The 25815-nt window shown below is 40.5% G+C and overlaps 8 protein-coding genes across 11 annotated transcripts; 5 read left to right on the plus strand and 3 right to left on the minus strand.

Moving 5' to 3' along the window:
- Nucleotides 1–19: 19 nt before the first annotated feature.
- Nucleotides 20–4244, minus strand: LOC111593406 (mediator of RNA polymerase II transcription subunit 18). Of its 2 annotated transcripts, XM_023306126.2 has the most exons (4): nt 4155–4244; nt 879–984; nt 532–821; nt 20–466 (listed from the first exon to the last, which is right to left on the minus strand). In XM_023306126.2, exons 1-4 carry the CDS (start codon nt 4177–4179, stop codon nt 225–227), a joined length of 663 nt encoding a protein of 220 aa, XP_023161894.1. In that variant the 5' UTR covers nt 4180–4244; the 3' UTR covers nt 20–224. The 2 variants fall into 2 exon arrangements, with proteins under 2 accessions (XP_023161894.1, XP_023161897.1); XM_023306129.2 differs by lacking the exon at nt 4155–4244 and having other exon boundaries at nt 21–466; nt 879–1168.
- LOC111593405 lies at nt 1415–3310 on the plus strand. The gene is made up of 2 exons (XM_023306125.2): nt 1415–2831; nt 2900–3310. The coding sequence occupies exons 1-2, from the start codon at nt 1879–1881 to the stop codon at nt 3162–3164; spliced, it is 1218 nt and encodes a 405-aa protein (XP_023161893.1). The 5' UTR covers nt 1415–1878; the 3' UTR covers nt 3165–3310.
- Nucleotides 4245–4543: 299 nt separating the features above from the next.
- On the plus strand, nt 4544–8761 carry LOC111593402 (frizzled-4). Its single transcript, XM_023306123.2, has 4 exons — nt 4544–6005; nt 7086–7315; nt 7381–8302; nt 8360–8761. The coding sequence occupies exons 1-3, from the start codon at nt 4957–4959 to the stop codon at nt 8298–8300; spliced, it is 2199 nt and encodes a 732-aa protein (XP_023161891.2). The 5' UTR covers nt 4544–4956; the 3' UTR covers nt 8301–8302; nt 8360–8761.
- A 1007-nt stretch (nt 8762–9768) lies between these two features.
- On the minus strand, nt 9769–11072 carry LOC111593417. 3 transcript variants are annotated; one of them, XM_023306161.2, is made up of 3 exons: nt 10767–11068; nt 10340–10521; nt 9769–10263 (listed from the first exon to the last, which is right to left on the minus strand). In XM_023306161.2, the coding sequence occupies exons 2-3, from the start codon at nt 10436–10438 to the stop codon at nt 9940–9942; spliced, it is 423 nt and encodes a 140-aa protein (XP_023161929.2). In that variant the 5' UTR covers nt 10439–10521; nt 10767–11068; the 3' UTR covers nt 9769–9939. The 3 variants fall into 3 exon arrangements, with proteins under 3 accessions (XP_023161929.2, XP_023161928.2, XP_023161927.2); XM_023306160.2 differs by having other exon boundaries at nt 10763–11068; XM_023306159.2 differs by having other exon boundaries at nt 10340–11072.
- A 317-nt stretch (nt 11073–11389) lies between these two features.
- LOC111593416 (HMG box-containing protein 4) lies at nt 11390–13015 on the plus strand. Its single transcript, XM_023306158.2, has 3 exons — nt 11390–11529; nt 11578–12114; nt 12166–13015. The coding sequence occupies exons 1-3, from the start codon at nt 11496–11498 to the stop codon at nt 12855–12857; spliced, it is 1263 nt and encodes a 420-aa protein (XP_023161926.2). The 5' UTR covers nt 11390–11495; the 3' UTR covers nt 12858–13015.
- Nucleotides 13016–13644: 629 nt separating this feature from the next.
- LOC111593481 (histone H4 transcription factor) lies at nt 13645–15599 on the plus strand. Its single transcript, XM_023306243.2, has 3 exons — nt 13645–14338; nt 14413–14729; nt 14795–15599. The coding sequence occupies exons 1-3, from the start codon at nt 13675–13677 to the stop codon at nt 15182–15184; spliced, it is 1371 nt and encodes a 456-aa protein (XP_023162011.2). The 5' UTR covers nt 13645–13674; the 3' UTR covers nt 15185–15599.
- A 459-nt stretch (nt 15600–16058) lies between these two features.
- On the minus strand, nt 16059–16931 carry LOC111593483 (60S ribosomal protein L36). The gene is made up of 3 exons (XM_023306244.2): nt 16834–16931; nt 16519–16646; nt 16059–16453 (listed from the first exon to the last, which is right to left on the minus strand). The coding sequence occupies exons 2-3, from the start codon at nt 16639–16641 to the stop codon at nt 16229–16231; spliced, it is 348 nt and encodes a 115-aa protein (XP_023162012.1). The 5' UTR covers nt 16642–16646; nt 16834–16931; the 3' UTR covers nt 16059–16228.
- Nucleotides 16932–17350: 419 nt separating this feature from the next.
- On the plus strand, nt 17351–24577 carry LOC111593494 (KH domain-containing protein akap-1). The gene is made up of 5 exons (XM_023306258.2): nt 17351–17737; nt 21414–22829; nt 23482–23875; nt 23934–24067; nt 24309–24577. Exons 2-5 carry the CDS (start codon nt 21435–21437, stop codon nt 24375–24377), a joined length of 1992 nt encoding a protein of 663 aa, XP_023162026.2. The 5' UTR covers nt 17351–17737; nt 21414–21434; the 3' UTR covers nt 24378–24577.
- Nucleotides 24578–25815: the final 1238 nt, after the last annotated feature.

Genomic DNA, 25815 nt, shown 5'->3' on the forward strand with positions numbered 1-25815 from the left:
AGTTTTTTCTTAACCTTCAAGGACAAACTCGAATGAAATGGGTTGAAAACTTCGGTTTTATCTTATTAAAACAGTTCGGTATGTAAAATTGTCTTATATATATCCAAAATGGCATTGATCTACGCTTTTTGCTAACTTTTTCGTCAATCAAAGCATTTGGTTCTGTAAAAAGTTTACAAATTGTATAATTTAGAACACGCGGTTGGACATGAAGTGCAATAGCTTCATGGTATATTGGTCAGACGTTTGTAGTCAATCTTTTCCAGTTGCACTAACGGTTTCAGTTGCTCTGCAAATACGCGCATCTCCTCGCCCACATTCTCCTGACCCGTGGGCGCCACCACAGATAGCTCAACAATGTAGCTCTGCGAGATGGGCTCGTTGGCCATGTCCTGTTGTTTGCCGGGCACAATTTTGATGAGCTTGGAGACGGTAATCTTCATGCGACCCTTGCGAAACATGTAGCCTGCCAAAAAATCAATGAAAGATGAAGTAGCTTTTCACAGTTTATTCATAAGTTGTTTGACTAACCTTTTGCTATATATTCGAACTCGAGGCGAAAGCCCATTTCGGATAGGAAGTCGAGAATGCCATTGGTGCAGGCACAGTCCATGCAGCTGCGCACTAGCGTCGGCCTACGCATATCCACCTCCGGCTGTCCCAGGTAACGCAGCTGGAACGGCGCATCGCGTCCCAGTGCACGTCTTACGCGTAGCAGCAGCAGTGGCTGAGGAGAGTTCGGCTGACGCAGACTCATGCATACTTCGAGATCATGAAACGTCTCCGGAGAGGTATCCACATTATCACATAGGCCTTTCAATCTATGAAAGCAATTTCAGTTATCTTCACACTGTGCCGGTCTTTCGTATTTGTTTTACCTATGCATCAAATGCTCGACGGCTGTGTCTAGAATGGAGCCTTGCAGCAAATACTCCAGATTTGGAAGAAAGCGATTTTTCAACGCAAGCGAAAGTGAATCCGTTGCTGATGGTATGGCCATTTTTAAATAGTAATTTTAATAGGAAGTTTTAATAATAAAGATTTAGACTTGTTTATATTACACTGTGTTGTTGTATCGCAACATTGCCAAAAACTAATCGGTATATCGATGTGAGCAACGATTTAGGCAGGGTCAAAAGAAGAAGGTTACGCTGTGCGCAGCTTTCGATAGGTCAGCGATAGGTTTAAATGACGACGAAGTTAAATATAATTTTCAACTAAAATTCAAAATTTTCATTATGGACTTGAAGAACATTTTTAATATATTTAGCAACTATTAAATCGAGTGTCATGTATTATTCTTACCATAGCGAATAAAGTTAACCACATCAATTGTGCACATATGACGTAGATGCGCAGAACAAAAATGTCTTGTACTATTTCGAATTGCATATACTTTTATTGCGTTATCTTATGCGATAATTCTTGAGTCACTTGGCTGCGGGTGGGGTTGCCAGCTGAAGAAGTCTGCATGCAGATAAGGATGCCAGACGCAAAAAAACGAACAGCCACATATCGTCGGAATTACAATTATTATTATTGTTGTTTAACAACAACGTCGACGAATGTGTGAGTGTGTACTTTAGCCAACTAAATGGCCAAACTAGCGCAATACAAATTGCCAACGAGTTCTTTTCAAATGCTCTGCCATAACGGTAGTTAATAGCTGTTCGACTCTTCAATTACACACAAAGTTACGTGAACAACAACAGCAGCAACAACAAGAGAAGAGCAGAAGACACCCATTTGTAACGTGTATACATATATATGTATATGTGCACACATACAAACAGCATCATAACAAAGTGAGATGACATCTAACGGCTACAATAATAATAAAAACAACAACAACAGCATCACAACCACCAATCAGCTGCAATGAATGTGAAGAAAAGGCCACGTCTGGAGCTAGCCACAGCGGCAACAGCAACAGCCGCAGCCGCAGCAGCCGACGTTGCATATGCCACATACAGTAACGGGAATGGTAGCACAACAACAAATGGCATATTTCTAGCTAGCAGCGTGGATGTGAATAACGGTGCACAAATCTATTTGACCATATGCGGGGATGATGACAATTCGAATGAATCTCAAGAGTTTTATGCCATCGAGAGCATTAAACAGGAGCCAGATTTGGATGCACTGCATGCGCTGTTGCCGACGAATCTGCAGCTCCCAACGGGTTGTGAAATATATTTAGTTAAAGACACCCCCACCACCACCACCACTACCACAAATCCCAAAGCGAATGAGCCATTGCTGCAGAAGCAACACCAACGCCAACACCAACAGCAACAGCTACAACATGCACAACCAATGGCTTCCATTAAACTGGAGCCGGACTCCATTGCCACACCGTCCACGAACGTGCTGTACGTTAGTGGCAGCGGTGCAACGACGACCACGCACAACATCGTTGTTGCTGCCAGCAAAGATTCGCCAAGTAGCGGCAGCGGCAGCGGCACCGGCAGCAGCAGCAGCTCCTCTTTACCAGTGATTAGCCACACAACACCCACAGCTCCAGCTGTAGTGTCTGCCGGCTATAATGTCAAGATGGATGCGTTCAAGAAGCGGGACGACAAGCGGCGTGCCACACACAATGAGGTGGAGCGTCGACGTCGCGATAAAATCAATTGCTGGATCTTCAAGCTGAAGGAGATGCTGCCCACTGAGGGCAATCGCTACAAGCCGATGACTGAGACGTTGGACAGCAAAGCGGCAAGCATTCGCAATTGCCAGCAGAATGGACGCACACCACCCAACGATTCCAAATCTCAAATACTAATCAAGGCCTGTGACTACATCAAGAGTATGCAAAATGAAATCGACAGGTGAGTAAATGAACCTAATTTATGCATATATATATATATATAGTAATCTTAATCGATTTCGTTTGTAGCCTGCGCGACTGTCTGCAAGAGGCGGAACATTTGCGTTTAAGCAATCAGGCGTTGCGTGATGAATTGGAAACTTTGAAACAGCAACAGGAGCTGCAGGAGCGTTTCAATACCGCTGGCGGCTCATTCAACGTAACGCTAAATTCCCTCAATAGCTCAGCTACTAGTGACCTCTTCGATAATATGGATGGGGCGGCCAATCTCTCAACAGTATCATCGATTAACTTTACCAAACGGGGCCTCATGATCAGCGACTACGATGAGTAAAACCGAAATCCCAAAAACTTACAACCAAAGAACAGATAATAGCAAATTTATATACATATAGACAGACAGACAGACATATATACATATATATATATATATAGTTAAATCATTTTATGTGCCAGAACTTGTTAAGCAGATTAAGAAGAAAAATAGGCTTCGGTTAGATCGAAGATATTTTCTTGTTATCGCTTTTTGTTAAATATTTGCTGGCAATCCTCATACGTACATACATACATAAATACATATTCATATACATATACATATACATTTACATACATATATGCTGACTTAAATATATATATATATTATATATAAATATAAATATATATATAAATATAAATATATATAATACTTCATATTTTGAGCATATATTGTGCTTGTTTTTTCGATTTTATTGTAATTGTTACTCGCACTAATTAAATAATGTAAATTACTTTGTAATATCTTAAAAACTAAAATTTATCAAAAGCTACCTATACAATTATATATATATATTTATATATACATAAAGCGGTTAGGAAAAGTCTGCACACACACGATGGGCGGGCTCAGATGTTGCCGAATCGTTATGCTTAACAATTTGGCAATATTATATATAGCCCGATATCGAAGAAATTTAACAAAATAATATCAGACATAACCGCAATCAGGCAAATCATAAAACAAGAGAGAGCATATGTGTGTGTCTGTGAGAAAGAGAGAGATAAAGTTAGTTAAATAGAGTATGCGTGCGAGGCTCGCCTCAATACATATGCATTTCGCTCTTGTTGAATGGTGTGTACAGAATAACGATATTGTTAAAAAAAATTTGTAAAAACAAAAAAAAACATTTGAACATATATTGTTGTGAATCGTTAGAACAATTGTTTTTTGGTATAGCGTTGATGAAATGAAAAGTGCAATTTGTGTTACTTGTTGCTATCTACATATATACCAGTTAATAATTCTATTAAATTCAATAAAAATCAAAAGAAATCATTTTTGTATCACCTTCTTTATCCTTTTTTTCCCGCATCTCAAAGTTGTAATTTGTAATGTGGATTCTAAGCGCTGTGTGCGCTTAGTCAACACTGATTTTTGTTGGCTTATTTTGTAGCACTAGGAGCAATCGAATTGCCGCCACTTTCCATAAGCCGTGTGCTATCGATAAGCACATATCTACAGGTTCTACCCAAAACGATTTAACGCAATATTTACAAGTCCTAATTTCTTGGTTGCGACGAAACCAAAGTAAACATTCAACTAGTGAGCTCGAGATCGAAATTTCCTGGTGGCATAGCAATTTTGGCAGGCCAAATACAAACGATGTGACGAACTGCAAACATAAATAAATATAGATATTTATAACTACTTTAAGTAAACAAACAAAACCTAAAAAAATTAAAAAAAAAAAAAAAAAAAAAAGAATACGGAAAACATAAACAAGTGCAAAAGTGTGCAGCAGCAGCAGCTAAACGGAAAAAGTGTAAAATTGTAATTGGGCAAAAGATAATCTGCATACCAATTGTGAAAGAACAAGAACAGAAAAACTAGTTTGCAGCAGCGACGTCGACCGCACGATAACAAGAACGACGCCAAGGTAGTTAACGAGCTGACAAGGGGAGTCCAGTGGCCAGACAGGCAGGCGGGAAAGAGATAGCTGCAATCTAGCTAATAAGTGCGACTGCAAACGCAAGCGTGTGGAACCAGTTCTGTGCTAACGGCAGGCACTATGCAAACGAACTAAACAACAGCACCAGCAGCAGTAACAACAACAACAATAAGCGTAGCAGCATCAACAAGTTAAATCAGGATGAACGTAAAATGGTTGCTGGCAGCATTGCTGCTGTTTACGCCCGCCAGAAGCGGGATCAGCACTGCCATCATCAGCAGCAGCAGCAGCATCATCAGCACTGGCAGCAGCAGCAATGCCCCGCCCGAAATCATTTTCCGTCAGTGCGAACCCATCCGGATCGAGATGTGTCGCGGCATTGGCTACAATGAAACATCGATGCCCAATCTAGTCGGTCATGAGCTGCAAACGGATGTGGAGTATACGCTGCAAACATTTGCGCCGCTCATCGAGTACGATTGCAGCTCCCAACTAAAGCTCTTTCTGTGCGCCGCCTATGTGCCCATGTGCACGCCCAAAGCGCCCGTGCATTCGATTGGTCCATGCCGCAGCCTGTGCGAATCTGTGCGCATTCGCTGTCATCCAGTGCTGCAGGGTTTCGGCTTCCCGTGGCCACCGGCGCTCGACTGTGAGCGTTTTCCGCGCGAAAACAATCACGAGACCATGTGCATGGAGGGTCCCGGCGAAACGCAACTCACATTGCAAGATCACGAGCTCTATGGCCAGCAGCTGCCTGGTCTTAAGATGGGCGCACCGCTGCCGCTCGACTGCTCGGCGCTGGCCAAATCCCATCTTTACGTGAAACTGCATCGCTCCGGACGTTGTGCGCCGCTCTGCGAGGCAGACATTCTGTTCACCCCTAGCGAGAAGCATCTATCCGAAATCTGGGTATCCACCTGGGCGTATGCCGGCTTGGGGCTCGCCTGCGTTGCTACGCTATGCCTGCTCCTACTGGGCGGTGATAATCGTGGGCGTTGCGCCGCCGGCAGCGCTGCCAATGGCAACGCGGCCGCCAAGTGGTCGCGTCTGCTATCGCCGCTGCTCTGGTGCCACAACATGGTCACCATTGGCTGGACGGTGCGTTTCATTGTCGGACGCACGGGCACCGCCTGCGGCACAGATCCTCAGGCGCCCAACGAATCAATACTCAGCGTCGATGGCCTGTCCAATGCGGCCTGTGCCAGCGTCTTTCTGCTGCGCTACTATTTTGGGATGGCCGCCTGCGCCTGGTAAGTCCTCGAATGCAGGAACTAGGCTGGAACTTATTCAATTGGTCTTAGATACTGAGCTTTGAATGTGAGCACTTGAGTGCTGAGATAATGGAACTTGTTCAAAAATCCATGTCAATACATCAATATATGCATTTTTGAACAAGCTCCAGTGTGAAGTGATCACTGGAACTTGTTCAATAGGTTTTCAACATTAGTACCCAAATTGTGGAACCTGTTCAATAGCTCTTCGATCCTAAAAGGCTTTAATGTGGATACTTGAGTACCTGGACTCATATAGTCAAAGTCAGTCTGGAACTAGTTCAGCAGCTCTTAGATTCTACTTGAGTAACTTAAATCTGGAACTTATTGAATATATCTTAGATTTTGAACTTTAAATTTGGAACTTGCTCAAAAAGTTGTATTCATATAGGTAGCTAAGTCGGAACCAATCTGAAACTTGTTCAGTAAATCTTGGAACTGTTATATATATTGAATCACTGAAATGTGGAACTAGTTTAGTAGCACTTTTTCGTGTTTGGTTCGTGGCTAATAGTAAATTTGTAGAACGACTGCGAACCAGTTCATTTCAGTTCCCAAGCTTGTTTTACGATATGTCTATGAATGTGGTATATTTTATGTTGATGTCGTCCGTGTCGTGTGGTTGGGAATGATAACAATAGAGATAGCAATAGGCTAACGCACATTATTTATGACAGAAAACGTTTTGTCTTCCAACCCAAATATAAATCTATATATATATATCAAATCTAAATACTACATGCTGTAAATATACGGGAGAGATACGCGATACGAGATTACTAATCCTAGTTTACATCTGTTATAATCGTATATATGTTCAAATTCAAATCCACGCACAACCGTGAAAGATAAGTGGAAAATAGAACTCGGCTATGGCAGTAGCAGCTTTAGTAAGCATCTGTTTACTGTTGAAATGTGAAAACCCGAATTCACCTACAAATGTGAAAGATAAGTGGAAATCGAATTCACTGAAATTGGTGAAAGAAGAGAAGTGGAAAAATACAGCCGAAAGCTAACTTCAATTTGCCGTTCGACTGTAAAATTTGTATGCTTTTGCAGGTGGGCCATTCTATGCCTCGGCTGGCATCGGGACATACGCCGCAACAGCCCCGATACCAAGGGACACATAGCGCTGCCCGCAGCCAAGCGACAGGGAGCCAGCAGCCATAGCAGCGCTCAGCAGGATTTGGCGCAGAATAATTTCGTTTGTTTCGTGGCCTGGGGATTGCCGGCATTCCAGACGGCGGCGGTGATTGTGATGCGACTCGTTGATGCCGATGAGCTGTTGGGTATGCTAAGCGTGCTTATACCCTAACTGCACACCGCACTAAGGTCAATTGGTCTCTTTTTGCAGGCGCTTGCTTTGTGGGCAATCAGTCGGACAAGGCGCTGCAGGTGCTGGTTGCCACGCCTGTCTTCTGCTATTGGATCTTTGGCTCAATGAATCTAATCTCTGGCTATTTGGTGCACTGTCGCAACAAGGAGATACTGCGCAACAGCAACGCACTAAGCCTGCAACAGCAGCTGCAGCTGGGCGTGCACAACAGCTCCGGCATTGGCATCTTTCTGTTCATCTATGGCACCGCCTGTGCCCTGCTGCTGCTCGCTGTGATCTATGAGTTTGCCAACATCGATGTGTGGCTAAGTCAGAGGGAGACGAACACTCCGCTCTGGCCATATCTAACGCGTGCTTTCATGGAGCTAATGCTGGGCATTTGCTGTTTCGCCTGGGTACTGGGACCCAGCATATCCAGCCTCTACAAGCGGCAGCTATCCATGCGACCGCTCAAGCAGTCGGCCGATCGCCATCCACATCAACAACAGCAGCAGCACCAACAACAACAGCCACAGCCGTCGCATCTTCATCAACATCATCACCATCATCACCATCATCTGCAACAACAGCAACAGCAGCTGCAACAACAGCAACAACAGCTAGATGGTCAGAGCAGCTCGCGTGGCTCGCACATAGCATGCAGCAGCACCGTTGTCTCCTATCACTCGGTGCGTCCCTCGCATCAGTCAATGGTCAGTGCACCGCCATTGATTAGCAGCCCCTACAAGCACAAGGCACAGCAAACGGGCGCCGGCTCCATATCGCTTAACCAAATGTCCAATTATTCGCTGGGCCGCAGCACCCAGCAGACGCCGCATGCCCATTCGACGCAGCGTCTCTACTATGCACCATCGAAGCATGTTCACGGTCATCATCACCATGGCAACTATACGCATTATCCGCAGCTGCAGCGATATGGCAACGAGACGTTGCTCTGAGCGTGAGTCGACCAGCTGCATTCACCGTTAAATTTTCTAACAGCTTCTTGTCTCCTCAGCATATTCGTCTCTGCTTTTGCCATGAGTTCTTCAAGTCTGATGCCGCACGTTAGTAAAATGTGGCTATAACAACGCAACGTTCCTGTCAAGGTCAGCATAGATTCGGCCTAGTTTAGCTATTGAACTTGCATTTAAGCAATCTAAGCAAATCTATATTTATGCACAATTTGTTAACTTAATTTAGGCAATGAGTTTTGTACAGGTTTTTTGTGCCTTAGAGAGATGTCAGAGAGAGAGGGAGAGAGTTTTAACTGCAACTCGCTGCTTGTGAAGATATATAAAATTGTATAGTAGAACTCTTTAGCAATGAAGTGGAACTTTTAATATTTGTTGAGTGTTCTCCTTATACTATTTATAATCTAGTTTTAAAGTGCAATCGGATGCAATCACTTAAACTACACACAGTCAAAAGTTAGACTAGTTCTAGGTCGACTTGTGCCTTAACCTCTATATATATATGATTCATATTTATTTATATAAATCTCAAATTAGGTCAACAAACTGTGCATAATTTTGTTTCGGCTTCAAACTATTTCTGACTTTTGGGAACCCATTTAAATGTATTTCTATAACTATTAGTTCATGTATGTATGTATGTATGTGTGTGTTTATGTACTTAATATTCCTTTTTTTTTTTTTTTTGTAACATTTATGTTGTGTTCCTTTAAAGTTAGTTTGTAATGCCATGAAATGAGTGAAAATCAAGGAACTAGTTCAAAGTGTCAATTGAGTTTTTGCTTTTCTTTAGAAAAGATTGTTCACACTTTGAAGCAGTGCCGTCATCTTTGATTTGCTTTCAAATTTCAACTTTTTTGTGCAATATTTAAATATTTTAAAAATTTGATTCAATTTTAAATTTTTTTATTTGGCCTTTCGTTACTTTAAATTGTATTGTCAACATTATTTGATGGCACTTTTATTAATGTAATTAATATTTAGCGCGTAACCAAAGTACAACACACTAAACAATTCTTGCCCCTTTATTATAATTATTATTATCATCTTGCTTCCTATATATATTTATATATATATATATATATATATATATATAAATTCTGTGATACTGTGATTCATGTTTTAAAGATTTAATAAACACAAATTAAATCCAAAATCGATTCGAAACGCAAGTGTACTTAAATAAAACATAAATTGTATTCATTGTGCCATTAGAATTAAGAATTTAACGGAAAAAAAGTACTTAATATATTTATACATATTTATAGCTTTTAAGTTTTATAACTAAGTCCTGAGAGTTTTCTAAAAGCTGCAAAAATGATGCATTCTATCGAATCGCATCAAGCTTCATATTTATAGTATAAGAGAACATGCTAAATCCCATTTTTTTTTTAAATAAAACAATTTTTATATATAAATATGTACTATGTATTTTGTAACTTATTTATGGCGAATAAAGTTGTCCAAAATGATTGAATGCTGTTTACTTAATACATTGATTTCCTTTGTTTTTTTGGTATGTACAATTTTTTGTTTACAATTTTACCTGATGAGCATTTTTCTGTCTTATACGTTTCTCTTATATTTGAACTGCCGCTGGTGGAGTTCATCGCACGCTCAAGTATTATTGTCGACTGGGTGGCAACGCTGCGGCCTCGTCGCGTCGAGCGGGCGCACAAACCACAATCGTGTCGGCTCGATTGTTGTTGTTGTTATTGTTGCTACTGCTGCCGTTGCTGTTAGCTTGCCAATTGTCAAGGTCCTCGTCGGCCTCGGCCTCGGCCAGCTCCTTGGCACGTTGATGGTATTTAAGTTCGCTGGCATATTTCGAATTTGTAATGCCTAGGAAGGAGGCAAGGCCACCGCCAACGTAGTCAATGCCGGCCAATATATTATTGCCCACCTTTGTGGCCTTGTAACGTAGGCGCGGCCCCAGTGGCAGTTCGCGCTGCTCCCGAATGAGTCACAAAATCAGATTAGTTGACATTAATCATCGATTGCTAATAATTATAGTCAAGACTTACCTCCAATTGCACATCGTAGCCCTTATCGGGCACGTCCGGCTCAGCGTCGCTATCGCTAGAAGAGAGCTCCTCCATGACGCCATCGCTAAAGTACAGCATCCGTTTATTTGACTGCAGTTCGACGGCGGAAATGCGATCGGTTTCGGAGCGACCGTTGGGCGCGGATTCGGAACTAGTATTAACTGTAGTCGACATGATTGAATTATTTTTGATTTGATAATTATGAATTAATTATGTTAATAGTATTTGCTTTGGGTTAGTCACACAGACAAACACGTTAAATGCGAGTTTTACAAATGCACAGACCGAGTGAATGGCCGAGGGATAACTAAAAAACAAATACAATTTGAGCGGCTCAACCGTCGTTTTGGACTTGATTCGCCAAATACAAAACCCAACATCCACAAATAAATTAATACACACACACAGAAAACAAACAAAAACACGTTAATGTCGCCTGTCCATATGGGGGTCGTTTATGTCCTTGGTTTGGGGGCCGGCGTCGCGTGCCAAGCGCCAGTTTGCCATACGTAATCAATAAAATGCCGACTCAATGCCGATGTCGCCCAGCGCATCAACAAAAACGCAAACAAAAACAAGAATTGTAATCAAAAGCATTTACAAATCGAAAGGTCCGTTATCGAAACTATCGAAAGTATGCATATCAAGTGTAACAGAACTTAGAAGATATCGTCACGCGCAACAGTTTTTTATAGCGATCTACAGGAATGACGTCACAAGCTCTGAAGCAGAACAAACTACGTTGTGAAACAAAATAAATTTCTTTAATGAAGCACGTTAGACAGTTAGATGAATTACTTAATTCTTGAAATAACTAAAATTATTGAATCTACAGAATCAAAGCAAGGTATGTTATTTAAGACTTAGCAGCTTATAAGTTATTGTAAACTTGATTTGATTTTTATTGTTTAAATTCAGCTAAGAATAGTTTATTAGAATTTGCTCTCACAATGCCTGGCATTTGGCAAACTGATAATCGAAATATTGTTGTACAATCTTCTAAATTGGTTCATTCATGACCATCATCTATCGGATCGTCCAGTGTGACCGTTTCTGCTGCAAACAGCTGTTCACTGATTTCTCATCGCGTCGTTTACAACAATTAAAAATATTGATAATAAATAAAATCAAAACAATGGAATCGCCCATATCAAATCCCGTGGCAAAGGGTATGTTGTGCAAACTAAACAAAGAATCCCTGCTCAACGAAAGTTTAGATTTTCAGGTGGCTGGCGTTTCACGTAGTGGACGCGTACGCAAAAAATCATCCAAACTGTTGGACTTCGAGTCCCCGGAAGAAATTGAAAAGCGCACTAAACGTCCGGGCAGGCAACCGGCCAGATATCCAGGACGCGGTCGACCACCCAATGCGCTGCGCGAGCGTGAACAAGAACTGGCGCTGGCATACGCCGAGGAGGACGACGAGGACGATGAGCTAGAACACAATCACAATATATCCGATGAGGAGACGACAATACCCACAATTGGTGGCTCAGCCGATTTGCGTGGCGCTCTTATGAACTCCGATGATGAGGTAGACACATTGGTCCAAGATCTGGTCGAAGGTGTCGAAGCGGAGGCCTCTTACACAAACGATTCACGTGTCCGTCAAAGTCTCTACATGCGTGAAAAATCCAACAAGCGAAAGCTTCTCAAGGATAACAAACTGCAAAGAAAGGACAAGGTGCGAGTGCGCTACACAGCTTACAGCCTCTGGGCGCGAGAGGTGCGCAAACGCGACTTTCCAGATCTAGGTGAGGCATAATCCCAAAGCTTATACAAACAACTAATCATCTTTTGCCTAGACTTCGCAAACGCGGCCCGAAGACTGAGCGAACTGTGGGCCAATGTTAACAACAAAGAGAAGAACGCCTGGCGTCGCAAAGCAAAGGTACTGGCAGCAAAAGCACGCACCCGGGAAAACAATGCTCCAGCTGATTTGGCTCCAACGCTAACTTCGTCAAAGACAAGCAATGGCAGCGCCTCTGCGGCAACGGCGACTCCTGACTCGTGTTTTATGAATCGTGCAACAACGAGCCGCACCAAGAAATTGGCTGCAGATCGACGCCAATTGCCGGAACTGTCGACACCCTCGACATGGGCACAAAGCAGACAGAAACGCAACAATAGCCGAATCAAGGCGACTCCAGTAGCCGGTAGCCAGGCGAGCGCATCAGCTCGACAAAACGCAGGACAATTGGATATGGAGCTGGCCAGTGGCAAGGGCACAACATCGAGCATTGAGGCTATTGATGCGGCTGCCCACTTAAAGCTGCTCGGCGAAAGTTTGACAGTGATTGGAGAACGTTTGAAGGAGCATAATGGACATGTTGCCCTCTCGGGCAGCCTATCTGTCCTACTTGACAGTCTTTTATGCTCGATGGGGCCTCTGCTCTGCATGACAACGCAAATACCTGGGCTGGAGAATAAGAAGCAGCTAAGCACAAATCTGGCCACAACGTTGGACAACATTGCGTATGTTATGCCAGGACTTTAAGACAAGTTCATGAATATTTGTAGCTCCCCTGTAAGTATATTTTTATTGGCATATTGTGGAGAGAACATGAGTATGCGCATTTGCTCTAGGCAAAATTAACATAGCAACAATATTGTATAATTTAAATAAAACAAAAACAAACCATTGTATATAAGTTGAAAAAGAAAATCATCTATTAGTAAAAAGAAAAGACAGAGAAGTCAATTGTTGAAATCATAAAAATTGGAGGGAAAGTGGTATATCGTTAAGTTAATCGATAGGTATGCAAATGAGCAATCGGCTTAAACTAACTATAACTGCGAATATCTTTAATTTTAAGCAATAACTGCAACGATTAAAAACAGCTAAAACAAACACCGCACAAACATTTCCTATTTTATTTTTCCAATAGTATCATTCATTTTATTATATTATTCAGTTTAAAAAGCGCGCAATTCAATAATGAATAACATAATGAACTGTAATATTTATTAAAGAAACAAAGTAAACTCAAATTTGAATAAAACTGCCATGAAATTGAAACCTTATAGTTTTTGAGAAAGAACTTATAAATGGCAGAAAACAATTAACATTTGACCACATAGCGTTTAATAAGCTAATGTTCCTACACTCCTACACTCCAAGATGCCTGGCTGGCACTGCACCCCTATCGATACAAGATAACTGAAAATATCGATGCGGATGCACTTTGAAAATGGTCATCACTATAGCGATACCATTGCGATAGAGTTTTTCTTTTACACGGGAGGAATTGCAATTTATTGACCAGAATTTTACAACTTTTGTTTATAAACTTGCGCACACCCACACAAGCGAAATGTTAAAACAGTTGCCAACGAGCAAAAGGAAAAAATCATCAGATTTGCAGCTACCCTGCGGCTGGCGCGATTGCCAAATGGTCTGCGATGGCGAATGGCTGCTCAATAGCCACATTGCCGAGCATCTGGAGGGGCATCAGCAACAGCAACGGGAGTCGCAGGGCCAGGACAAGTGTGTATGCGTGTGGAACGATTGCAGCTTTCAAACGAATTGCCGCGAAGAGTTCGAACGGCACAGTTATTATCACGGCTATTACATTAATCTGCTGCTTCAGGGCAAGCATGAGTGCGAGCTCCATCCAGAGATACCTGCCTGCTATGCACAGCCACGCAACGGCGACAAGCTGCCCGAGTTAAAGCAGAATTTCCAGTGCGGCTGGAGTGATTGCAAGCGTTCGTTCATTTCCATTGTCGAATTCCAGGATCACATAGTGCAGCATGCCTCCTTCGAATATGAAATACAAAAGTCACCGGACGACGAGAGGCCTAAGACGCAGTGCAACTGGACGCTGTGCAACAAGCTGCTGGAGAACAAATACCGCCTCATTGAGCACATTAGCACGCATTCGAACAAAAAACATGTTGCCTGCTATCATTGCGGCGAGCTGTTCAGAACGAAAACAACGTTGTTCGATCATCTGCGCCGGCAGCCGGATAACAACAGTGAGTAAATGTTCAAATAAACATAGATATATCTTACTCTCTCTCTCTCTCTACCTCTCCCTCTCTTCATCTAGCACAAAAATTTCAATGTGCACAGTGTTTTAAATTCTTTGCCACGGAGAAGCTATTGCGCGGTCATGTGGTGCGCCATGTGAACTGTTACAAGTGCAGTATGTGCGATATGACCTGCAGCTCGGCCAGTTCGCTGACCACGCACATACGTTACCGCCATCTCAAGGATAAGCCTTATAAGTGTACGGAATGCGATACACGTTGTGTACGCGAATCAGATCTGGCCAAGCACGTACAGATTGTCCATTCCAAGCTAGTGCATCAGTGCGATCAACCGGGCTGTCAATACTCTGTGCGCACCTATACGCAAATGAGACGAGTAAGCCAACATCGATCTATATTATCTCTCTCATTCTTTCTTAACGCAAATCTATTTGCTTGCAGCACTTTCTGGAGGTGCATGGCAATAATCCGATTTTCTATGCATGCCATTGCTGTGAGCGCTTCTTTAAAACGGGCAAATCTCTCTCCATACATCTAATTAAGAAGCATGGCTTCCGATTGCCATCGGGTCACAAACGCTTCTCGTATCGTGTGGACGAGAATGGTTTCTATCGACTGGAGATGACGCGCATTGAGAGCTTGGAGGTTACACAGCAGATACTGGCGCCCCATATCAAGCAGGAGCCCGACCTGGCCGGCAGCTGCTATGAGATTGTGAATCCGATCGGCGTTGACTACGAGCGCATTATCGTTTCCAACGATGCCAACGAGGCGCAACTGGTTGGCGAGGTGACCATCTCGCTGCCCAGCCTAGATGACGAAGACTTCTGAATGCATCAATCAAAATTGAAATGGAAATACAGTAAGCACTCGTTAACACAAACGGCTGTGTTCACAAATGGTGCTCCTGTTCTCCAGCCCCCTGTTCCTGTTTCACATCCACAAATGCACCGCCGAGTACTCATAGTTTTTAAGCATAATTTATCCTTAACAAGATTTGCTCGAGACTCCGAACTGCAGCTGCGGCACAACACACACACATCTCTAATTGTATTGTGTATATTAACGAAGGCCCACTGAAGTCCAAGTTCAACCAGCAGTCTCTTATATATACAAATATCATATTCGCATTTAGAAAGAATTATGTACTGCAAACTATAAATCACATTTAATTAAGTTATAAGTAAATCAAGTTAAGAGTTCGACAAGCATATTTAATAAACCAAACCATGCACATCACTAAAAATATCTACTTAACAAAACTTTTGAATGCGTAAATTGTATTTAGAGAAAACTTCTACTTAACAAGTAAATGCCGTTCGCTTTTCTAGTTTTCAATTAGCTCTGGAAACTTCCTGTCAACGGATATTCCAATGACTTGTTTGCATACCTTTTTCAAGCAAGTCAGAATATAGAGAACAAGAATAATTTCAGGGGTATTCCATAATATATTCCATTATGCCAAAGCCGGCAAGCCAAATGAAAAACTAAAGCAACTATGGATATGACTACTAAAGAATAGTCCATATTGACCTATTAACAAAAGTGGCATCACTGGGATATTTTCAGCAGATCCAGTCCAACCGAAAGAAATAAAAATAACAGTTAAGCTTTCGCTCAAAGTGAGGTTATGGGACAACTAACAAACGTTCAACTTTCGTTTTGGTTATTTTAATGCACTCGAAAAAAATGAACACATGCGCAATTATTGTAATTTTTTTTAATTGTGGCTTCATCGACTATTCGGTTTTCTTTCTTACACGCTTTAGCAAATGTAATTAACACCGCGCAACATATATAAAAAAAAACACAGTTGCTGTTGTTTTAAAGTGTGCTGCTTGATGTTGTTGCTGTTGTTGTTGGTTGCCAACTTTTTTACTTGGCATGAGTCTGAGCCTTCCTCAGCTGAGTGAGAATGTTGGACAGTTCCTCACGCTTCCTCTTGGCACGAATGTGTGTGCCCAAGCGGCGCTTCAAGAACTTAAGAGCGCGCTTATCCTTGGACACCTTCAACAATTCCATGGTGCGCTTCTCGTAGGGAGCATGTCCAACCACTTCACGAACCAGATCGCGGGTGAACTTTGTGTGGCGGGTTTGAATCTGTAAATGAATGCAAACAATGTAAACAAAAATGTCATCTGGAATATGATTGATTTCTCACTTACGTTCTTCAAACGAGAGCCACGCAGACCCTTGACCTTCTTGTCGCCGGTGTACTTAACATTCTTGACTTTGGTGGTCTTGTGGCCTTTGTTGAGACCAATACACAGCTCGTAACGGACTGCCATTGTCACTGCAAAACAAACAAAAATTGTAAACACAGTTTTTAATTAGCTTCTTTTGTTATTCATATTCAACAAATGTGCTATATTTAGCGTCAATATTTTAATTTGTTATTGCACACATAATTTTCACATACAACTTTATGATGTTTGCAATAATTTTAGAATTTTTACACAACCATTTTGCGGCCGACCTACCTCAGTTGCTGTCAAATGGTAGAAAGAGCGCTGTCAAAGCAAGCTAACAGGAAGCCGTATATGCTCTGACATTAGTTTAGAGTTGCCAGATTATTCAATTTCGGCCTTACTCATACGTAACGATTTTATATTTTGAAATTATAAAACTTACATTACTTCGATTTTTATTAATCATTTGATCATGGAACTTATTATAAAAATATATTGTGTTAAAATCTTTAATATTAACGTTAATTATGAATTTAGTATAGTGTGGCATCATTGTTGTCAAAAGAACCATTTTACAGTTGCTACACATATACCGTACGGTATATTTTTAGTAGTAGATGTATTTGATTTATCGGCGTATGTTTTAAAAAAAAAAACTTTAGGGCTCAACTCTAAATTCTACCCGTAAAAATAATTTTGATAGCAAAGAAATACTACTTAATTTTGAATAATTTTGGTATTAAGAGATGATGTTATCTTATCGATTATTTCGATTACAATTAAATACAGCACTGTTCATGCATGTGTTGTCATTCAGCCCGATTAACTGTATTCACACGCGTTTCAGCAATTTGTGCAAACAATTCAAGTGCAATATCATATGGAATAATATTAAAAAGTGATTTGTTTGAAAATTAAATGCGTCTCAATAAATAAGACGTAGCTGATCGAATGCCGTCATTAGTTTATCGGCTTGTGTGCACAATGATGGCAACACTGCATACGCCGGCCATGTTATGATATGTAAAAGGTGGACGTAGACACGTGTTTAATTTGTGCTCCTAAAATACGCTACAAATTCGTGTCATATAAGTCAAATTAAAAGTAGTGAATATATTAAAAAACAATAAAGTTAACAATTTCGCTTATTCAAAAGCAATTCAAAGTATATTAATTACCCCACTGGTTTAAAAAGGTAAGCGCAATTTTGACCACGCGGAACATAACCTACTACAAAACATTTGCCAAAACACTCGCGGAGCAAAGCAAAAAAATGGTGTCATGTTGCTTGAATGTTCCAAGCAAACTGAATTCGTTGTAAAGTGCAACGCAATATGAAATGAAACAGAATAGAAATGAAATGTTTTTGTACGCAGTTTAATTAATTCTTTTTTTTTTTTTGTATTTGTGACTTTGTGTCTGTGTGAAAGAGAGTGCAAAAAATGCGCAACATAATCAATAGGTGGCAACACCTTGTTGTTTTTGCTGTCGCTAAACATGCGGCATACAATTTATACCGCCTGTCAACTTTCTGCGTCTGTGTGTATTGACAGTGCCTTTGTAGTATACCAAGGATCAATGTGCTCATCGTTTCGGTCCTTATTTCTTATGCATGTCGATTATACAATGAAAATATGTTGCCGTCTTTGCTTAGATGTGTGCATATGTCATTTATATACCTACACAAATTTCATGGTATTTATATACATGCCTGAATACATACATATATATATATATATATATATATATATATATATATATATATGCATAGGTAAAATTCTGCTCGTGTCTGAGTCATTTAGCTTAGAAATAAGCTTTGTTACGCTTTCCATAGAATTTTTGTTTAAATTGAAATGTGTGTGCGCATTATGTTTTGTTTTGTTGTTTGACGGCTTTCACTACGCCGTTCAATCAAACGCTTTATAATTTTGTTGCTGATAAGCAATAAACAACAACAAAGCCAAAATAGAAAGAAAAAACTAAAACCAAATCATTTTCACGATTATACAATACAAAACTAAGAAAATGTTGTCGTCGAAGAGCATATGATCGCCAACCACGTTGCCAGAATTTAGCAAATTGGCAAAGGGAATGGAATGGGCAGGGGAAGGGTGGCAACTCTTAGGCAAAACTTAAGCAGATCGTTGTTGCACTTGGCTTGCCGTTCATTGTATTTGAGTGCGTGTGTGCGTGTATTAATAGACGAAATTCGCCTTCTCATTCGCACCGTTTGTGTGTGTGTGTGTGTGTGTGCGTGCGTGCGTGCGTGTGATAACGAGTTAAATACAATCCATAGGCCTTGGCTTCCAGTCGTGGCTGGTTTAACAACTGTCAAACACTAAATGTTATGTGCATATATAATACAAATTCAAAATGGAATTTTACTAAAACAAAGCTATCTAATTGTAACGTGTTTTTGGCACCTTCTGCAAGTTCAAAGTCAAGCGCCAGCTGTCAAATATGTTTGTTTGCATAGTCACACACGTATACACGCATACAAGCATGTAAGAGTTTCGTAGCTTTAACGGCATTAATGGTCGACACATGTAAGTGTTAAAGAGTGCTCACTTCGTCCAGGTGGCAGTACTGTAGACAATGCCAAATATGACAACAGTTGATGGACAACCTCTCACAATTGTCTCCCCTGATCGCCCAGTCCTATTATGATGACCTTTGTGCTTATATTTTGTGATTAGGGCTTATCAATGGTGACGAAACCTGTTCTATACAGATACGTGTATGTGTCTGTCTCCAGCGTCTAGCTATGCCTATAAACAACAGGAAAATCGAACACACACTTACAGCAGCAGGGCAACAGGTTTGCCCAAAAAAACCAGAGAGAGAGAGACAGAGAGAGCGCAAAAGAGAGCGAGGTTAACGTTTTTATTGGCTCATTGAAATGCTTTGACGAAGGGCGCTCTTTGCTATCTGTCTATCTATCTGTCTGTCTGTTTGTCTGTTAAATTTTTGATCGAATTTTTGTTTTGAGGCTGTTGACACTGCTTTCGCGCCTCTTAATTGAGTGGGCGGTTTGGGTGGTTTTGGATGGTTTGGGTTGCATTGCCAACAATCGACAAATGGTAATTGTTCGCTAGAAATAATAAATAGAAAAACGAAGCAAATCACACGATCCCCTCTACACACATACACACACACACACTATAGCAGGGGGGTGGGGGTGGCGAAATATAAAAAAGAAGAAAAAAATGTGAAACGCTTTTGGGTAGTTTCCCTTTGTGTATCGACGCGCTATCATCGCACGACGGCGATACGCATAGAAATATAGAAAAAACATAAAGCTCGAATTCTACGAGTCGCAACGCCGGCATCAAATCAACGAATCGAATATAGATAAATATATTTATATATAAATTGAGTTATATTTCTAGCTCAACGACGTAAATCCAAACCCAGCGAATAATTCGATACAAAAAGCAATAAAATCCTACAAAAATAAAGTATAAATAAATATATATAAATCTAAACATATATATATTCCCTACGAAAGTAACGAGCAAATAAGTTTTTATTGTGCGTGGCAGAGCTTTGATTGTTATTTTCTTCTGGTTTTATTTTGGAAAATTCCACAATCAGCGTGCACAGTGTGACAAATAGTAAAGGTGATTCCAAAATTCTTGATTTTGCGCTTTAAATTTGTTACTGCTTAAACGTTTGACAGCCACTTGATATTTATTTATTTATTTATTGTCTCTTAGTTTTCTTTTATTTTTTTGATTAGTTTTTAGCAACGTTTGTTTTGTAACGATTTCATAACAATTGCCGTAAACGTAATGCTTGTCGTTGTTTTTGTTGTTGTTGTTCTCCTTCTTCTTATGCTTGTTTTTAGCTAGCCGAAAGCTGCTTGCGGCTGCTCTTTCTGCTGTTGTTGCTGTTGCGGCTTTTACTTCACACTTGACACTCAGCGCACGCGCAAGTGAGACGCACGATACGCTCTCACTCACTCACTCCCTTGCCCGCTCACTGGCTTGCTCGATCTGCGTGCTAAATATGTGTGCGGCCGCGCTCTTTTTCTCGCTCTCTCTCTTTCTGTCTCCCACTCTTGCTCGTTGGCTTCCGCGTGGCATTCTGCTTCTGCTTTGCACCTTATTTGCTCTGCGCGTCGCTATTCGAATGATTTTTCTATAATTACGTATTTTTGCTATAAATACGTCGTCGCACACACACACACAGAGTCAGGCACACACATAGTTGGTTGTGGATGCCAAATAGGTCTCGTGATGGTCGCGACCCAAACAAATTGACTTTATGTAGCATTTCAAACTATTAAAGGTCTAAAAAGTCTGAAGTATGATATATATATATTTATATCTGAACTGTATTGCCCAATTTTTAACTAATAATACACCTTAAGCCAATGTTTCTATGTTTTAATGCAGCATTAAATTTGCTCTTTGTTTTTCAATTTCATTTCGCGCTCTTAATCGTTTCCATGCCTTTTGAAAAGTCTTTCATGTCACTATGCTTAATGATTATGCTGAGATTTGTTCCTAAATTGCTGAAGGGAGATGAATGGGAACTCAGGGTTATAATAGCTCTGTGAAAATGTATATAACAGGAAGAAGGAGGCGCGGGCACTCCCCACCAGAGCACTATTAGTTGTTTCAAATTGTATTTTGTTGCGTATCCTTAACCGTGTATATGCATACGCTATTCTAGTGGAATTGCATATATTTGCCAGTAATCATATTCACTTTATTTTCTGTCTCAAGAGAGATTCTTCTCTCTGTCGTTTCGGAAAGGATGCTCATTAGGAGTGCTTTGCTCTATGGCTGTCATTGGCAAATTAAGGAAACACAAGCTTTTCAGATCGATTTGATTATTAATTGAGTTTATTTTTGAAACATTTGCAGATTCTCCAATATTCAGCGAAAATGGTATCCGGTCGTCCTCTACTCTATCTCTCACTGCCCGGTGTAGCATTTATACTCGGCGTCTTTTGGTTTCGGCGTAGAAATAAAAATCGTGTTGATAAAAACGATGACGATGCAAATGCCGCCGCTGCCAATGGAAAGCCGATCAAAGAGGCCCTCGAGCCGGGAACACAGCGTAAAGCAGTGAATGGCGTTCAGTCCCATAATGGCAAATTGCCTACGGGCAACGGTAATGGAGCGGTGCCTGGTACCGGTGCCACCAAATCAATGAACATCAGTGTGGGCAACGGTTCAGTGCTGAACAATGTGGATTATGAGAAGGAGAGTCCGAATACAATGTTATATGGCAAATCAGCGCCAATTACAATACAGAGCAATGGACGCGCATCGCCCGGCAAACATCAGCAGCAGCAGATTGATACGGAAATGCTGAAGTCTAAGATACAAGATGCAGAGCATAAGAAACTCTGTTCCATTGACGAGGACTTTGAGAATCTGTCATCGCCCAGAGATTTACCTGATTCAATATCGAAAAATCGCGTCTCCTTCTATAACCGGAAGATCAACCAAAAGGCCGAGGAGCCGGTTGTCATCAAAGCGACGCGCACACCAAAAATATCGCCAGAGAATTCATTTCTCGAGAGCAAATACACCAAGGAATGCGAGCAGAATAACAACTGCGAGCCAAATCCAAGTGCGGGCGCAGATGCAGATAAGAAGCAGCAGCAGCTGGAGGTGGATGAGAAGAAGGGGGAGAATGCCGTTGCCACTGTGGAGCAGGCAATAAAGCCCGTAGAACAGACAAAACTACAAAGCACAGATGCAGCACAGATCAAACAGACTGAGGAGCCAACAATTGTAGCAAAGCATGTGGATTTGAATGAGAATTCGAGTGCTACAGTCACTGATGTCACTGCCGCCAAAGCCGCCAAAGCCGCTGTTGCTGCTGTTGTTGATGATGCAGTCAATGGCAACCAGAAGCGCAATGTGGATGCAGCTAGTCCATCGCTTAGCATTTGCAGCGTGCAATCTGGTGATTCCGGCAAAGGCTCCAGCTTGCCGCGATCGGAGGCAACTTCGCGCGTGAAGAGCTCATATCGTTTCTTCTTCCCAAATAGCTTGATTGGCCAGCTATATGGACGCAAACGTTCGTTCATCAATCAAATCAAGTCGAAAACTTTGGCCAATGTCGGCCTGAGCAAGAATCGCTATTCATCCGGCAAGTTGCGCATTTGCACCATTGAAGGCACCGACAATGAGATCGACGCCGCGCTGGCCATGATACGCCAGCGTTTGCCATCCAGACGCTATCCCAATTTTACAATGCAAAGAATTCACTATGCGCTTCCGCAATCCATAGTTCCTCTATCGACTGAAAGCCTCTATAGCTTACAAGTGAGTTAAAGGCAGATTCTTGCAGTCTCTATCTGTACCTATCTACATTCTAACCATTGAGAGAGAGAGAGAGAGAGAGAGAATGTTGTATTCGTTATGCCCTAGGGATGTTGATCGATAACATAAACTATGTATATAGTCGTTGAATCGATACTGCTTTCAATTGCAATAGCTAACTCAAATATGCATGTTTAAACACGATTAGCATGAGTTATAGTCGTCTATATATATATATATATATATATATTAATGTCGACAGTTCACTATTGCAAAGAAAATTTATAAATGTTTGCAAGCAGTCAATCGATTAAAGCTAACAAAGCTAACTATCGATCAAATTAGCAATAACTATGTACATCGTTCAGCTAGCAAATCTTTCGATTTTACGTATGTAACCGTAAAATCTACCATGTGAATTCGTAATGCTGAACGATACGTTGCTCTATATGATACTAAGCTATCAATTAAAAATCGATTAAGAATGTATATAAACTATCATTCTAAAGCTTTGAAACATCCCTAGAAGGCTATAAATGAACCAAACATAAACTGCACTTGAAAGTAATGTCAAACTATCGATAATTAATCGATATTAATAGAATTTGTAATGTATTTGATATTTGAAATGTGTTTATCGTTTACACTTTTGTAGATAAATTTGATCGAGGGCATCAACAATGACGTGTCAGTCAGCGCAGTGCTCTCTGGAGATCATGTGTTCGTACAGCATCCGTTACATCCATCGCACCCATCGCTGCATGCACTTCAGAAATCGATGCTGGACAGCTACTCGAGCATGGAGGCGCCCAAGTTGCCGAGTATCGAGATCAGCGCCGTCTGTGTGATGCCCATCAACGGCTGTTGGTATCGCGTTCAAATCGTGGACAACGATCCCAATGACGACGAGGAGCGGTGCCTGATCAAGTTCTTGGACTTTGGCGGCTATATGAATGTCAGCTTTAATGTTTTGCGTCAAATTCGCACAGACTTTATGGCGTTGCCATTTCAGGCAACCGAATGCATACTGTCCAATATCGAGCCAATCGGTAAATTATTCTATATCTTACGTATCCCATATATCTAATCAGTGATATTTGCTTATAGATGAGACCTGGTCTATCGATGCGGCCGATATCCTCAACAAATTAACCAAAGGCATTGTCTTGCAAGCACAAGTCGCCGGCTATAACAGCCATAATATACCAGAAATCTATTTATTTGCTTCTCTAGGTCCAAACGTAAGTAAAAAGCCGCATCACAGTGAAAGAGATGGCAAGTGTGAGCGAGCGAGATAGCCCGAATAGCAGTTGAAGCGATATATAATAGTTCTAATGGCGCTCTCCCATTGAGTTATCGTTAATCAGTGCTATTAATGTCACGTTATCGATGTTTGTGTGGCTCAAACTATGTTAACTTTTGTTATTTCGTATTTGTTGAATATTTTACTAATTGATTTTCTTTCTGGATTTGCATTTCCAGAACGTAATTTTTATCAATAAGGAACTTGTCGCCAGAAATCTCGCTAAATGGGTCGAGATGCGTGACTAACAGCCCAAATGAACAATAAAACTTAACACATAGGAAACTACAACAACAACAACAACAGCAACAAACAAGAACTAGCAGCTAAACACTGGATGTCTCAAAGTGCTGGATAAAACTCCCAACATGCAAAAAGTTGTAGAACGCGACTGAGTCCGTATTTATTTATAAATACAAAACAACACACCCACACAGACACACACATACACACCATATATATATATATATATATATATATATATGACATGTAACGCATTGTTAACAAAACACACACACACATAGACATAGACATAGACATAGACTATATATATATATATATGTAGAACATTCATATCCAATGATCGTTCATATACAAAAGGCGCTTAAAAACAAGAAATGAGCAATAATTTTTGTTTGTTGCTTTAGTTGCGAATGCCTCTTCGATTTGTTTGTTGTGCTCTGATCCATAGCTGATCTCCGCATATAGGCAACTTAACTAAACAACTAAACTACAACTAAAATTTAAAACTAAAACTAAAACTAAACTAAACTAAACTAACTAATTAGATTAGTTTCGAATGTGTATAGTCCTAAGAACGGTGGTTTCGATGGTTGAGTTATGTTAAGGAATGTGCGCTGTACAACATGATAACATTTTGCGTCAGTTCCGTTGGGCATACACCCACGCACACTAACACACACACACACTCAAATACATCAACACTAACGAAACGCTTCAGATATTACCATACTCAGAATATAAGTAATATTATTTAGTGTAAATAGATTTTTTTGTTTATTTTCAATATATATCTATATATAAAGAGAAGTCAAGGCAAAATTTCGAAGTTACTTTATATAAAGTATACAACAAGATATATATATATATACATATATATATATAAATATATAAAGTAAACTCTCAACTAGCCTAAAGCACAGTTAGTTTTCTTTATTTCACAAAGTCATGTTGTATATAATTATAATGTTTTTTTCTCTTTCCTATATTCTCTTTAAAGTAAAACAACAAAAAAGTCATTAATAAACATTAATTTTTTATTTATGATTTTAATTTTGATTTTGATTTTGTGTATTTAACATGAATAGTACAAGCATATTTCACAAATGTGTATTATTTTTTTTTAACAAAAACAAAAAATAAAGGAAAAATTACAAAAAAAAAAAAACAAAAAAAAAAGATATATTAACTGAAAGTTTAGATGGAAAAAAAAGACTTACACCGCAGCCTATACAAATTTTTACTAATACAACAAACAAATCAATCGGCAAACGGAAATAGTTTGTCTTCTTCTTACCAATAAATGAAGAGAAGAAAGAGAAAGAGAGAGGCAGAGATCAGTGTTAACTGCTATTTCAGTCTCTTGTGTAAATACATGAATGCCAACAACACTTAACTAAAGCAATTTGTAACAAGCAACAGCAACAGCGAACCTAACACAGTTAT

This window comes from Drosophila hydei, unplaced genomic scaffold (assembly GCF_003285905.1).
Source record: "Drosophila hydei strain 15085-1641.00,03,60 unplaced genomic scaffold, DhydRS2 tig00000237-arrow-arrow-pilon, whole genome shotgun sequence".
Taxonomy (NCBI): Eukaryota; Metazoa; Arthropoda; class Insecta; order Diptera; family Drosophilidae; genus Drosophila; species Drosophila hydei.

Bases quoted from the DNA above. Each gene is read 5' to 3' on its own strand.
- LOC111593405 (XM_023306125.2), top strand. From the start codon at position 1,879: ATGAATGTGAAGAAAAGGCCACGTCTGGAGCTAGCCACAGCGGCAACA. The intron at 2,832-2,899 runs GTGAGTAAATGA...TTTCGTTTGTAG, and splicing joins ATGCAAAATGAAATCGACAG to CCTGCGCGACTGTCTGCAAG.
- LOC111593406 (XM_023306126.2), bottom strand. From the start codon at position 4,179: ATGCGGGAAAAAAAGGATAAAGAAG. The intron at 985-4,154 runs GTGATACAAAAA...CCATACCATCAG, and splicing joins GGAAAAAAAGGATAAAGAAG to CAACGGATTCACTTTCGCTT. The intron at 822-878 runs GTAAAACAAATA...TTGCTTTCATAG, and splicing joins GTCGAGCATTTGATGCATAG to ATTGAAAGGCCTATGTGATA.
- LOC111593402 (XM_023306123.2), top strand. From the start codon at position 4,957: ATGAACGTAAAATGGTTGCTGGCAGCATTGCTGCTGTTTACGCCCGCC. The intron at 6,006-7,085 runs GTAAGTCCTCGA...ATGCTTTTGCAG, and splicing joins GGGATGGCCGCCTGCGCCTG to GTGGGCCATTCTATGCCTCG. The intron at 7,316-7,380 runs GTATGCTAAGCG...CTCTTTTTGCAG, and splicing joins TGATGCCGATGAGCTGTTGG to GCGCTTGCTTTGTGGGCAAT.
- LOC111593417 (XM_023306159.2), bottom strand. From the start codon at position 10,534: ATGTCGACTACAGTTAATACTAGTTCCGAATCCGCGCCCAACGGTCGC. The intron at 10,264-10,339 runs GTAAGTCTTGAC...ATTCGGGAGCAG, and splicing joins GCTACGATGTGCAATTGGAG to CGCGAACTGCCACTGGGGCC.
- LOC111593416 (XM_023306158.2), top strand. From the start codon at position 11,496: ATGGAATCGCCCATATCAAATCCCGTGGCAAAGG. The intron at 11,530-11,577 runs GTATGTTGTGCA...ACGAAAGTTTAG, and splicing joins ATCAAATCCCGTGGCAAAGG to ATTTTCAGGTGGCTGGCGTT. The intron at 12,115-12,165 runs GTGAGGCATAAT...TCTTTTGCCTAG, and splicing joins ACGCGACTTTCCAGATCTAG to ACTTCGCAAACGCGGCCCGA.
- LOC111593481 (XM_023306243.2), top strand. From the start codon at position 13,675: ATGTTAAAACAGTTGCCAACGAGCAAAAGGAAAAAATCATCAGATTTG. The intron at 14,339-14,412 runs GTGAGTAAATGT...CTCTTCATCTAG, and splicing joins CCGGCAGCCGGATAACAACA to CACAAAAATTTCAATGTGCA. The intron at 14,730-14,794 runs GTAAGCCAACAT...ATTTGCTTGCAG, and splicing joins CCTATACGCAAATGAGACGA to CACTTTCTGGAGGTGCATGG.
- LOC111593483 (XM_023306244.2), bottom strand. From the start codon at position 16,641: ATGGCAGTCCGTTACGAGCTGTGTATTGGTCTCAACAAAGGCCACAAG. The intron at 16,454-16,518 runs GTAAGTGAGAAA...ATTCATTTACAG, and splicing joins GTGGCTCTCGTTTGAAGAAC to ATTCAAACCCGCCACACAAA.
- LOC111593494 (XM_023306258.2), top strand. From the start codon at position 21,435: ATGGTATCCGGTCGTCCTCTACTCTATCTCTCACTGCCCGGTGTAGCA. The intron at 22,830-23,481 runs GTGAGTTAAAGG...ACACTTTTGTAG, and splicing joins AAAGCCTCTATAGCTTACAA to ATAAATTTGATCGAGGGCAT. The intron at 23,876-23,933 runs GTAAATTATTCT...ATTTGCTTATAG, and splicing joins GTCCAATATCGAGCCAATCG to ATGAGACCTGGTCTATCGAT.